Source organism: Eupeodes corollae, chromosome 3 (assembly GCF_945859685.1).
Source record: "Eupeodes corollae chromosome 3, idEupCoro1.1, whole genome shotgun sequence".
Lineage (NCBI taxonomy): Eukaryota > Metazoa > Arthropoda > Insecta > Diptera > Syrphidae > Eupeodes > Eupeodes corollae.
Genome location: NC_079149.1, coordinates 81,876,396 through 81,889,796, shown reverse-complemented (window position 1 = coordinate 81,889,796; position 13,401 = coordinate 81,876,396). Strand labels below are relative to the sequence as shown.

Genomic DNA, 13,401 nt, shown 5'->3' with positions numbered 1-13,401 from the left:
CCTGTCCATCGCAAAATTGAATGCTGCTATTAATTACATGAAACGCTTTTAGATACAAACTACTGTATAGGCACAATATGATAAAAGTCGATATTTTTGACACTTTTTTAAAACCACTGTAACTTCTAAACGCTTGTTCAAAGAAGAACAAGTTATTCAAATTATTTTGTAGTACATTTCATGATTTCCCAAGTCTAGCTAACTTTTTTGTAGCATTTACTGTTCAAACGTTTAAGGCCTAAAAATGTAAATATTCGGAAAAAAACATAGGATTTTCGGGGTCTTTTTGTCAATTGTTAACAACGATTTTCTTAGTGGCTGTAGAGGTTTTCATCCGTATGTCAATAATTCGTAGTTTCAATGATTTGTATGTCTATTTTAACCGGATTATAAAAAACAAGCTTATCAAGTGTAAATATTGCAATTTTTTTTCAATCTAAGGATTCAAAGTATAGGTTTTAAGCAGCGTTCACATGAGCACGACCAACGAACGACGAATGAATTACAAAATGTGAGTTTATGCACGTTTGGAGACATATTTCCACACAAATTCCTAACAAAACGATACCAATATAGTTTCTATTTGATTTATGATGCATACTTTTACTTTTCAATATGATATATTTATTAGTAATTGTAGTTGATAAGAACTGTCAAACTTTATTCGCGTTCTACAGTTTCCACACACGCAACCAATAAAATAATCGCGCGTACTTAACCTAAAAAAATCATTCTTGTTTTGGTTTCGGTGGTCAAAGTCAAACTTCATGCGCGACGAATTAAAAACTCTTATGTGAAAGAAATGTCAAAATCAACGAATGTTCGTTCATTCGTTGGTTGTTGGCCGTGCTCATGTAAATAATGTTTTAAATAGTTTTCTCTTCTGAATTCAATGTTTCAGTACGATTGAATCTTCCTTTGCAAAATTATGTTTTTTTTAGCTTATACACTGACATAACACTATAGTCAAAGTTTGTTTTTAAATTTTCCGTATCGTATACAAGTTATAGTCTAAGATACGTAAAAGGAATATCTACCCTCATAAGATATTTATTAACTTCCCATAGGAAGTTATTGTAATGGGTCCGATTTTTCAAATTGAAAATTTTGACATTTCTCGACTTTTCAAAGTCCCTAGAGTCGAAATAAAAGATTTTTAGAAAGATGTACGTACGTCCGTACGTTCGCGAGGTTTTTTTTCGTCGTCCATAGCTCAAGAACCAAAAGAGATATCGATTTCAAATAAATTTTGTTATACAGATAATTAGGCAGAAAGCGCCCTCGAGAAAATTGCGTGGGTGGTTTTTTTACCCTAGCAGTTTGAAAAAAAGGTGAACACTTTGGTTAACCCTAAATATCTTACGAACCAAGAACGAATTAAATTTTAGATAATATATTGTAACATGATATCAAAGAAGTATATTTTTTTTTTAATCCATTTAACGGTTTTTTCATATTTCAAACAAACTGGAAAAAAAATTTGTCACCTTCTAAATTGTACGACCAAAATATGATTTCATCTCCAAAACAATTTTGTGCAACGAAGAATAATGTTTTTGACATCTGATAAAATTTTGAGAAAAATCGAATAGACAGTTTTCTTACAAAAAAAAAACCTAAAAAAAAATTAATAAAAGTAGGTAAAAAGTGATTTTCGACTCAAATATCTTTTCAAAACTTTGAGATATTGGCTTTGATTTACTTTTATCTTTCAAAAAATATTGTTGTTAACATTCAGTTAAATTTTGAATAAAATCGAATTGACAGTTTTTTTTACAAAAAATAAAACTCTAACAAAAAAACAATACTAAAACTTGGTAAAAATTTACTTTCGACTCAAATATCTTTTCAAAAATTAAAAATATTGGCTTCAAACTTATTTTATTTCACAGAAAATATTGTTTTCGATATTCAGTAATTTGTATATAAAAATCCATCAATTCGTTTTTTTCATAAAAAAAATAAATTCTACAAAAAAATAGTACCCAAATTTGGTAAAAATTGATACGAGTACATATAAATAAACTTTTAAGCAAGACAAATCGACAGATGGGAAGTTATCAGTGTGGGTCGCATCCCAGCCTCTTTTTTAAATAATTATTTGCACTTGGGTTGAATACCTAAAACCTGGCTCCAAGTTACTAAATGTTGCACAGTAAGTGTGCATTTTTGAGTTCTATTATACCCTCATCTGTTATTTGGTTATACGATGAAAGACCATGATATTAGGATAAAAAAACTAGAATTGCCTAATTATATCCATGCCCTATTGGAAGGTTGCTTAAAGAGGTGGGTCTGCAGATTTTATATACCCTCATCCGTTATTTAATTGATTTTGGTGTCAAATGAAAGTTAACTGAATTCTATTTCGAACGATACTGAGTTGTCTAACCAAGACTTCATTTAAGCCAGGTTGCCTGTATTTGAAATGTTAAGTCTTTGGCAAGTGTAGAAAATTGATGATTTGTGTATTTAGTCGGTTTTTGGTTTAAATGAAGGGTTATTAAATTATCTGTCTGGTAGTATAGATGTAAATTAAACAGAATTTGACTTTTATTTCTTCCATCTTAATTGTTGATTAGTAAGTTGCAAATGTTTGGCTTGAAACTTCGATGGTTGAATAAGAATAATTCCAATAATTTGATAAAGACAGTTGAACTAGATAGATAGATAGATAGATACATTTCTTTATTACAATATCTAAGTTTTACATTCTATTAAAACTAAGGAAATGGCAAAGCTGCCGTCTGCTGATAGACATTTTTTAAACTAAAATACATTTAAGTAAAATATAAAAGTTTTTAAATCTTCAATAAACAGTTTTTTTACATTTTGTATTTATATCAACTCATTCGACTTTTAAAGAGAAAATTGTTAAAGAAAAAGGTGTAGTTTTTGTTTAAAATACAATTAGTCTATAGCAGATCATAGTAATGATAGATAATGTTGAAATACATTTTATATATTAAATTTGAAAGATATTACACTTTAAACAATTTTAATGACTTGGAGCATACCTAAATATCCACTATTCAATTTTCACGTGATTTGAAACACAAATATTTTTTATTTTTTTCAACTGGGAGAATATTTCTTAAGGTTCAAAAACTATTGCGATATGACAACGCATTTTTACAAAACTTAAAGAGATTTACCCAACCAATTGATCCGTTGAGAATATCAATAAGCTCGTTCAAAGTCAAAAAACTGGCTTGGAAATATAATCGCCTTTTTTATTGCAATATTGGGCGAACTGCAATAAAATGGTGAGTACCTTCAAGTTCTCTTAAACTGCAGAGAGTGCAGATTTGTGATAAATCGGATCCATAAGGCACAAAGTTTAGATTTAGTATTTGGACCCTAGCCCTAAAGATGATACCGATAGCTTCTGCAGTCAGTTCCTTAGAAAAATAACTCATATCAGATGACAATAATTGGTGGTTCAGGTTCCTGTAAATGTTTCTACTTTCTGAAGAGGATGCCCTTTCTAGATATTGTAAATATATCGCATTATTAGTTTTAGCAATCAGGTCATCAAGTTAATTCTGCCAATTCAATAACGTTATTTTCAATTAAAGGAAGCGTTACATTTTGTGCCGCAGCAAGATGGTTCCATTCTTTGAAATGTTTTACGTTTCTTCGAAGTTGCCTTAACAGAATTGACTTATGTAGTCCGTTTTCTCTTTTCACTACTGTAGTCAGATATTTGGCATGCGATTTAAGATTTTGGATGTAAATCGGTGCTAAACCTGACTCCACATGTAAAGCATAGGAATAGTCGTTTGAAAAAGAACCTCAGGATACTTTCGAATTCCTCATGTTGTGCGTACCCAAATGCTTGCACCCCATAACACATACAAGTATTGACTGTTGCTTTGCACACTCGGTACTACGATGCTACATCAATGTTGTTGTTGCTGAAAAACGTTGGCCACATCAAATTTATAGCTAGTTTGGCTTCCCTACCTTTCTCCTTTGTATGTTTACTCCAGTTAAGGTTATAGATGTTATCAACACTCCCAGGTTCTTGAACTCCTTTACTACATCGATAAGCCCATTGTTGATGGTCCATGATTCCTCTGGTAGCCTTCTTCCGTGCCTAGATTCAAAAATCATAGCTTTTGTTTTACTTGTATTGACTTTTAGGCCCCAAGTTGAAGAGTAGTCTTGAAGTCTGTTGATTTGCAGTTGCAGAGCACATGGTGTATCAGCCAATAGCACCAGGTCATCAGCATACAATACGACTTTGACTAAGGAGGCCGCAAAAATACACCTCCCGGAATAATGTCAGTGACAGTATCGATATAAAGAGCAAACAAAATTTGACTGAGTAAGCATCCTTGGGGAGCACCCGTAGACGTCTCAAACCATTCCGATAAGTTGCTTCCATTCCAAATTGCCGCAGTTGTGGTATCCAGGAATTTTGAGTATAATAGAAGAAATGTCCTTGATACTCGTACACCTATAGATGATAACTTTTAGATCAATACTTGCCTATTTACCGTTTCAAAGGCCACTCTTAGAATTCTCCAAATACTTTGATGCAATACTAGACAGCGCGAAGATATGACCCACTTTAGAGAATCCTGACCGAAGCCTTGCTTGAAAAATACTTAAGCGGTTTGTTGACTCAATCCATCTGATAAGCCTCTGATAGAGAATTGAGCTAAACACTTTTCGCAATGTATTTAGGATAGATATGCCCCTATAATTCTCAGCAACGCTCGTCTCTCCCTTCTTGAAAATGGCATAGATAATCGCGTGAGAGCGTCCTCCTAGTTTCCTATTATTGTTCCAAAATTCTTTCGAGTTCTTACAAGAGATAAGTTTATGAGCAACAAGTTTCAGATAATCGATCATTTTCGTTGTACATAGTTGTTTGTATTGCGAGTTACAGTGCAGATACTGGGTTTTGAAGAAATCGGCGTTGGTTGATCTGAAAAGCTTTAAGAACACAAAGGAAAGTAAAGAACTATTTTATAGTTAAATTAACAAATTAAAACATTATTAACAAAAACATAGCAATAAGAATAATAGTAATTAACATAACTAAATCAACAATTAATTATGTCGGCTTTGAAATATTTGATACAATTTATTGAACAATTTACATACAATTAGTATAACATAATAAAATATTAATATTGAAAAGATAGATACATAATACCAGATGTGAATATGTACAGTGTTTTCAAAGTGTCGAGACGGTAGAAGAGATTTGGCAAAAGTAGTTATTAATAATAGTAATAAGATGTCAACAAACTTCAATCAAATAATTCTTTTGTTATATTTAAAAAAAAAGTCACATTTTTTCCTCTTACTGCTCTTCTTTTCAGGATGTTGCCTTTATTAATCCAGCGAATGTAGTATTTGTATACATGCTTGTACGAGAATTAGTAGATGGAGATGAAACCAAGGAATGTGAACTTCAAGCGACAGTGTTGACATGTCTTTATTTATCATACTCTTACATGGGTAACGAAATAAGCTATCCCCTTAAACCATTTTTGGTTGAGGAATCAAAGGAAAAATTTTGGGACAGGTAAGATTTGTTGAAACTTTGTTTAGTAAGTAGATATAAGCAATATATAAAAAAATTGTGTGTTTTTTAATTTTGCAAATAAACTTAAAGTAGGTACCTACATGTTTAAAATAATAATCTATCTATATACAGGGTGTTCCATAAGTAATGGTCCAAACTGTATACGATGAATGGTCAAGTCATGGTCAGGTCATGGTAGCTTGTCTATACCGCATCTCAACGGTTTTTGAGTAACGGTTTTTTTAATGAAATTTTCAAAAACATCTACTTTTAGTCGGTTTTTCAAAATTCAATATTGTTGCATTTAAAAAATTTCAATATTCGGCCCTATTTTTCAAAATATTTGTAGTTAAAATCATATTCTTATCAAACTTAATTTTTTACATCGAACTTTAAAATTGTTTTATTAAAAAAAAATCATATTACACAATACTGGTTATTGTTTTTAAAAACTTTCTTGATTTTTAAGCCTTTCAAAAAGGTATAAAACATTACAAAGTTAGCTTTGGTTCAAAAGTAATAAGCGTTTTAATTTAATAAGCCACCATTTAAAAAACAAATATAAAAAGGATAAATGTTTTCTGTTAGAATTTTGTATTACATCACTAGAGACATCTTGTTTCCAATTCATTGAATTAGTCTTATCATGTGAGTACCCCCAAACTAATTCTTGTTTAGTTTAGTACAAGAAGCAATGGCGATCTTTTTCCTTATCAAGCAGCGCTTCTTAACGACTACTACTACGTCTAGTACTTGAACTAACACTTTTATTATTTTAACCGGAAATAATATGGCTGTTTGTATTATCGCCATTTTTAAACCAATTAAGTTGTTAAGCTATAAAAATGCGGTACCTTATTTATTTCATAAAGAAGAAATAATTTAAGAAAAAAAAATAAAAATGTCTTACACGTCACGTGAATATGCTATGATGCATTTTATTTATGACGAATGTGGAGGAAATGCAAGAGCCCTGACCATCGGGTATTTATAAGAGTTCATAATTCCTTTATGGAAGGCGTAATTCCTGGCAGTGGAATGATTGGAAGGCCCCAACACCAACTCAGTGACGAAGTTGTATTAAAGGAAATTGAAAATAATCCAAGTACTTCAACTGCAGCGTGTCCAGGCCTTATTACAAAGGCCTGAAATCAAGCAAAAGAGAAAATCTTTGTTACGGTTTGGCTTCGAAACTTCTTTTCCAATTGTCATGCAGTTTTTTTTAAATGAAAGAGGATATCACGGAGAAGGTTTTAAGCATAAATAAAGTCCGATAATGTTAGTCAATAAATTGTTATCTATACATATAAAATGTGGGCAATGAGATCCACTCCAAATGCGGGACTGGAAGTTATGCTCAATCTAATTCCCCGAAACCTCCTTGTTTAAGAATCTTCAGGCAAAAGTGCCCTGAGACTTAGTAAAACTAAAGTCTGGATAAACAAATCCATAGGACATGCCCAGATCCTTCATAAAGTTACGGGTCATAGTACTACAACAGACTATAAAATACCCGAACTTGATTTTCATAAACCATTCCAGGCTGCCATCCCAAGCAGAGAGGAATGGATGGATAATATGCCATACTCCAGTGAGTCGTCAATAGCTATCTATACCGATGCCTCTAAAATGGACACTGGTGTAGGGGCAGGCTTCTATTCTGAAGCTCTCAAGTTAACCGCATCTCTTAGGCTTCCAAACTCCAGTAGTCTTCCAAGCGGAGGTCCTGGCAGTGACAGCAGCTGCTAAAAAGGTATATGATGGCAATACCACGAGCTGATATCACCTTTTACATTGATAGCCAAGCGGCAATAAAAGCGATTACTGCAACTGAGGTAAAATCAAGGTTTGTCTCATGCTGCCGCGAAGAGCTTAAGGTTCTTGGAGCACAGCACAACACTAGACTCTGCTCGGTCCCAGGCTACAGCGATATACTAGGCAACGGGAAAGCTGATGAATTAGCAAGATTAGGGTCAATGCTTGACGTAAGCCAAGCTCAGCTAGTTAGCACCTATGCCTGTTATTTAAAATCTCAAAAAGAATAACTATCAAGGCCGATGAAAGGTGGACCTTCTTGCCACCTGCGGCAATACAAGAAAGATCTGGCCCTGATTTAACAAACAAAGAACGGAAAGAATTATGCAGCTACACAAGGGATCACTTCGATCTCTTGTGAGCATAATCACCGGATATAATCTGTTAGGTTATCATATGAAAAAGATGAGAATCAGTTCAAATGATCTATGCAGAGGATGCGGTGACGAGGAGGTGCATGAAAACACTCCGCACTTTCTGTGTCACTGTCTCGCACTCTCCCATCAAAGGAAGAGGAATTCTCTTGTACGCCAAGTATTAACATTCTGAACTTCGTCAAAGCCTCTAAATGGCTTCACTGACTGAACACATAGGTTTTTCTTATTAGCTCGAGTAGCAATACTCACGGGTATCACAATGGCTCTGTATTGATCTAAGTGTGACGGTAAAGACATCAGCTGTCAGCACCTCAACCTAACCTAACCGTACATATAAAATCCAAATATCACTGACTCACTGATCTCACGTTTCGATAGGAAATATGAATACCAAGTAAAATTTCTGTCGTGCATTCAAATAGCTTAAAGAACCACCAGGTCTCTGACTCTGCTGTTCAGGAGGAAACGTTTTATTGGCAGAAATTGCTGCTCACCGAAAACATTAAATAGTCTTTTGAATCATTCTCATCGAGGTTCTAAACATTTTCTTGATATGATTCGTGTTTACAATTCTGCTTTCCAAATGAAGTCATTCGGTGCCAATGAAATCAGACATGGAGATTTGATGCCTACATTAAAATTGAATTGTTGAATTCTTTAAATAAATCAGGATATAAACTGGACTATTCAAAGAAACGTGATTAAAGATAAAATTCTTTCTGGCTCTGCCCAAGGTCAAGTCGTTTTCATTCCAGGATACCGATGATTACTAACGAATAGCCGTTCGAATTTAAACGAAACAATTTTCTATCAAGCTTTGTTTTGCTATGTCTATCAATAAGGCACAGGGACAGACACTGAAGGTCTTGACATCACAAATTCCTTTTTTACCCACTATTGCTTGCTACGGTGTCAGCTCGGCAAAAATTGTATATATGTATGCGCCTTGCAACTAAACAAACAATATCGTTTACAATGAAGTATTACAACCGCAATAGAAATATGTACAGAGATAATATATACATTAATAAATAAAAAAGGTACAATATAAGAAAATAGTAGTTTTTTCGTCCCCATTTTGTTTATATAAAACAGTTGAATACCTCCCATGTGAAGCCGGGTAAACCAGCTAGTAAAAATATATAACTTAATTTACTACGACTAGAATTATTGTGATTTTGTGGAAGCTAACTTCATTTATTTAAAGGGCCTTGCACATGAGAGCGAACAACAAATTAACGAATGGACCAATCAACGTTATTCAACACATTTCTAAAAGTCAATTTCAAACAAAAACACATTTATATTATAAGAAACCATAAATAAAATTTGCATTTTGTTCTTTAAAACAGGAAAAATTTGTAAAAACAGTTTGGTAGTAACGAACTGCAGTGTGGTTGCTACGAACTGTCAAACTCTATTCACGTTCCACATACCATCCACACTGCAACGAATAAATTGTTCGCGCGCAACTTAACCTCAAAGTTATACCATGTTTGTTTTGCTTTTTGTGTGAAAGATGATGGTTGAGAAAAATATAGAGAAAACGGTAATTCAATTCGTCACTGTGTGCGAACATCCATAGTTCACAGTTCGTAGTTCGTAGATCATGTGCATGATGATTAAGAGTTAAATGTCTTAAGGGCCTTGCACATGAGAGCGAACAACGAACATTTCAAAAAGTCGATTTCAAACAAAAAAACATTTAAATTAAAAGAAACCTATTGGCAATAATGTTAGAATAATAAAATTGATATTTTGCTCTCTAAAATAAGAATATATAAAAAAAAAAACAATTTGGTAGTGACGAATTGCAATAAGGTTACTACGAACTGTCAAACTCTATTCGCGTTCCACAATACCATCCCCACTGCAACGAATAAATTTTTCACCATAACCTCAAAATTATACCACTCTTGTTTTGTTTTTGTGTGAAAGATTATGGGTTAGGAAAATATGGAGAAAAGGGTAATTCAATTCGTTTTCGTCGCTGTCTGCGAATAGGAATAAAGCCCATGTGAAAGAAAAGTCAAAATATGCGAACATCCACAGTTCGCGGTTCATAGATCATTTGCAAGATGCTTAACAGTTTAATGTCTTAATGGTTTTGCAGTACACGTTTATGTTGCTGCAATAAAGGTTGATAAAAACAAACTAATTTTCGCCTAGCTTGTACATAAAAGCTTTGTTTTTAATAAGAAATAACTTTATTAGCTAAATCAATAACAAAAATTACTGAAAGACTCAAGCGGCTGAGTCGTGACTCAGCGATGTCGCAAAAATCTACAAGTGTTTTTTCCACAAGAATGACGCAACGTCAATGCAGCGTCTCCAAAATCGTGTGTGCACCACTCAAGTCATTTGTGAGTTCTGAGTACTGTAAGACACAAATGCTTCACCGCTGCGTTGATATTTGGCAAATATGCATCAGGCATTAATTAATAATATATATATTTTGTATATTGTACAAAAAACATTTAAATTTGACTTGCGACTCAAATATCTTGGCGACAAAAAAAGAGATATTGGGCAGGTTAAGACATAAGGGACTTGAAAGGCAAGTTTCTAGTATCTGATTGGCCAGCTGCCAAAAAATTGTCTTCCAATTAAGGCAATTTTATTGGAAAGTTGACTGGAAAGTTAGCCAAGAAAAATCTCCCTTACTATCAAGTCAAGTGAACGTATGTCACTATGACAATTGATGAAGTTTTTTAATGAAAGCTGAACTTCTTTGCTTCATGAATTATTTATGTTCTCCACAATTCCATTTAGTCTTTTGTGTAAAAGGGTCAAATTAGAAGAGAAATAAGTAATATTTTTTAGAATACAAAATACAAACCGTGATGGATTTGTAGCTTGCCTGAAGAGTATTTTGTACATAATAATGTTTTAGATAATGGTTTTTGTACGATGAACTGAAGGTAGAGGTTAGTGAAGTTAAGTTCCAAGTTTGAAGGTTATGTTATGACAGTTGAAAAACTAACTAGTTGCCTTGGTCAAAATGTACGTTCAGAAAAAGCAGTTTACTGCAAACGAAATCCCTAGTGATAAATAAACTCAAAGACGAAAATTGTCAATATTTCACTCACGATTTGAAAGGAACAAAATCACTTAAAGTTGTGCTATACGGCTTAGAAGATTTAGAGATAGATTCTCTTAAAAATGAACTAATTTCACTCGGTCTTCAGTGCATTGAAGTAAAAAAAATAACTAAGAACTATGATCATTACATTGATACCTTTTATCTTGTGTCTCTTATGAATGGATCTATTAAATTAACTGATCTTAAAAAGAATTTTCGATCTATTCTTTACACCCAAGTGAATTGGAATTTCCAAAAGAAAATTAAAGGTAAGCTCACAAAATGCCACAATTGCCAAATGTTTGGGCATGGGCAAAGAAATTGTCACATTAAAACTTTTTGTGCCAATTGCGCTGGCCATCATAACACATCTGAATGCGACAATGCTGCTGCTGTAAAATGTGCCAACTGCAATGGGAATCATAAGTCTACTGACCCATCATGCATCAGTAGAATTAAATATCTGCAAATAAGAGAGAAATCAGCTGTTCGAACACCAAATCGTCACTCATCACCTCATGCTTCACCACCACAAGCTGAGCCTACATTTAACTCTGTTCTAAAACCGGTTTCACTCTCATCAATAAATGACTTTCCTATGCTTCCACTCCCGCACAAGCGACGTGTTGATGTTCCGAATAAAAGCTGCGCGAACTCAAGCTCGCATATGCCCAACTCTTCTCCCACTCATATCGCGTGGGATTCTCACTCATCACTCGCTCAACACTCAACTCCCAATGCAACCACAACTAGCAACATGTTTGACAACAACAATGTTGATACGAATGTCAATCTCTTTTCTATGGATGAATTAAACGCTCTCTGTTTTGAAATGATTATTAGCTTATCTGTTTGTAAAACTAGAGTAGATCAATTTAATGCGATCGCACGTTTAGCAAATAAGTTTTTGTATTCAAAATCCAATGCTAAGTAATATGACAGACACACACATAAAAATTGTAACTTGGAATGCTAAAGGCATTCGAAATAAGTTTCAAGAGTTTTTATATTTTCTGAATAGTAATAACATTGACATCGCACTACTAACTGAAACTTGGCTAAGTTCTGTAATCAAACTTCCATCATCCAATTTCAAATACTATCGGTTGGATAGAGTTGATCAAATGGGTGGTGGGGTTGCAATTATAGTACGGAGGTCAATTCGACATTCGCTTTTACCAATAATTCCGACACGAGTTGTTGAAAGTATTGGTATCGAAATTATGCTTAAAAACCAAACATCAATAAAAATTTTGTCTGTGTACTTTCCTGGTGGAACTTCTTCTGAACTCAAAAGAAAATGGTTAACCCAAGATTTAAAAAAGCTTTTTACAATTAGCGGTGGTTTTTTGATAGGCGGTGACTTTAACTGTCGCCATAGAGATTGGGGATGTTTAAGAGCTAACGCTTGGGGAAATATCTTAGCAAGTCTGCCCTTGTCCATTCCAATTAATATTTCTTACCCTCCTTGTCCAACATATTATCCTTCAGGTTCACGTGGTAGTCCTTCTGTTCTTGACTTGTTTGTGTCAAATGTACCATGTCTTATATCCCAACCAACTAGTTTTCAAGCTCTCAGCTCTGACCATAATCCTGTTTTTTGTGACCTTTTATGGTCGGGTGAAAAAAATGTGCAATACTTTCAAGATCTTAAAAAAGCAAACTGGTTTTGCTTTAGAAGAAAAATCAATAAAAAAATCCAAAGTAACCCTACACAGCTCGAAAATATTAACTGTAAAGATGATGTGGATCTTCTGATTCATGACTTTACAGAAAAAATAAACTCTGCAATAGATGAAAGTGTGCCTAAAAGAGTAAAGAGAGAAACTTTACATACAAAATTACCATCTAATATACTAGAACTAATCAAATTGAAAAATCTCCATCAAAGGAATTGGCAACGTTATCGTCAACCCTTCTCTAGAAGAATGGTTTCTTATTTCAGTAAGATGATAACAAATGAGCTTATGAAACATCGCAACCATGAATGGAATAAAAAGCTAAGTTCTCTAGATAAAAACGATAAACCTTTTTGGAATATCATTAAAATTGTTAAAAATAAAAATAGAACTCTTCCATTTCTAAAGGACTCGACGTCAATATACTTCACCGACAATGAAAAGGCTGAAGAACTTGCAAGGAATTTTTCAAAAAACCATTTGGTTTCACAAAACTTAGGTGACAGGGAGACAAATGATCTCGTCAAAGTCCAAATTCAAAATACAAATGCTCTAAATGTGACAACACCATCAAATGCTTTCGTTAACGAAGAAAACATAAAGAATATTATTAAAGACCTCGTAACTCGGAAAGCCGGAGGTTTAGATGGTATAAAAAATGTTTATCTGAAAAACCTGTCAAGGAACGGGATTAGGTACTTAACATTTATAATCAATTCATGTCTTAAACTTCAATATTTCCCCAATGTTTGGAAAAATGCAAAAGTTGTGCCTATTTTGAAAGCTGGTAAACCTCCAGATGTTTCTTCAAGCTACAGACCTATTAGCTTACTAAGCAGCATAAGTAAAATTTATGAAAAAGTCATAAAAGATCAAATTTCAAAGTTTGTTTCAAATTCAAATCTC

At 33.5% G+C, this 13,401-nt stretch overlaps 1 protein-coding gene across 2 annotated transcripts in view; it reads left to right on the top strand.

The window, feature by feature from the left end:
- The window catches only part of LOC129951057 (cyclin-dependent kinase 5 activator 1), a 35,503-nt gene that overhangs the window by 17,627 nt on the left and 4,475 nt on the right, over positions 1-13,401 (top strand). For both annotated transcript variants that reach the window (XM_056063064.1, XM_056063063.1), the window contains exon 4: positions 5,337-5,542. In XM_056063064.1, coding sequence (XP_055919039.1) covers positions 5,337-5,542 — 206 coding nt within the window. The remainder of the gene's footprint in view (positions 1-5,336; positions 5,543-13,401) is intronic.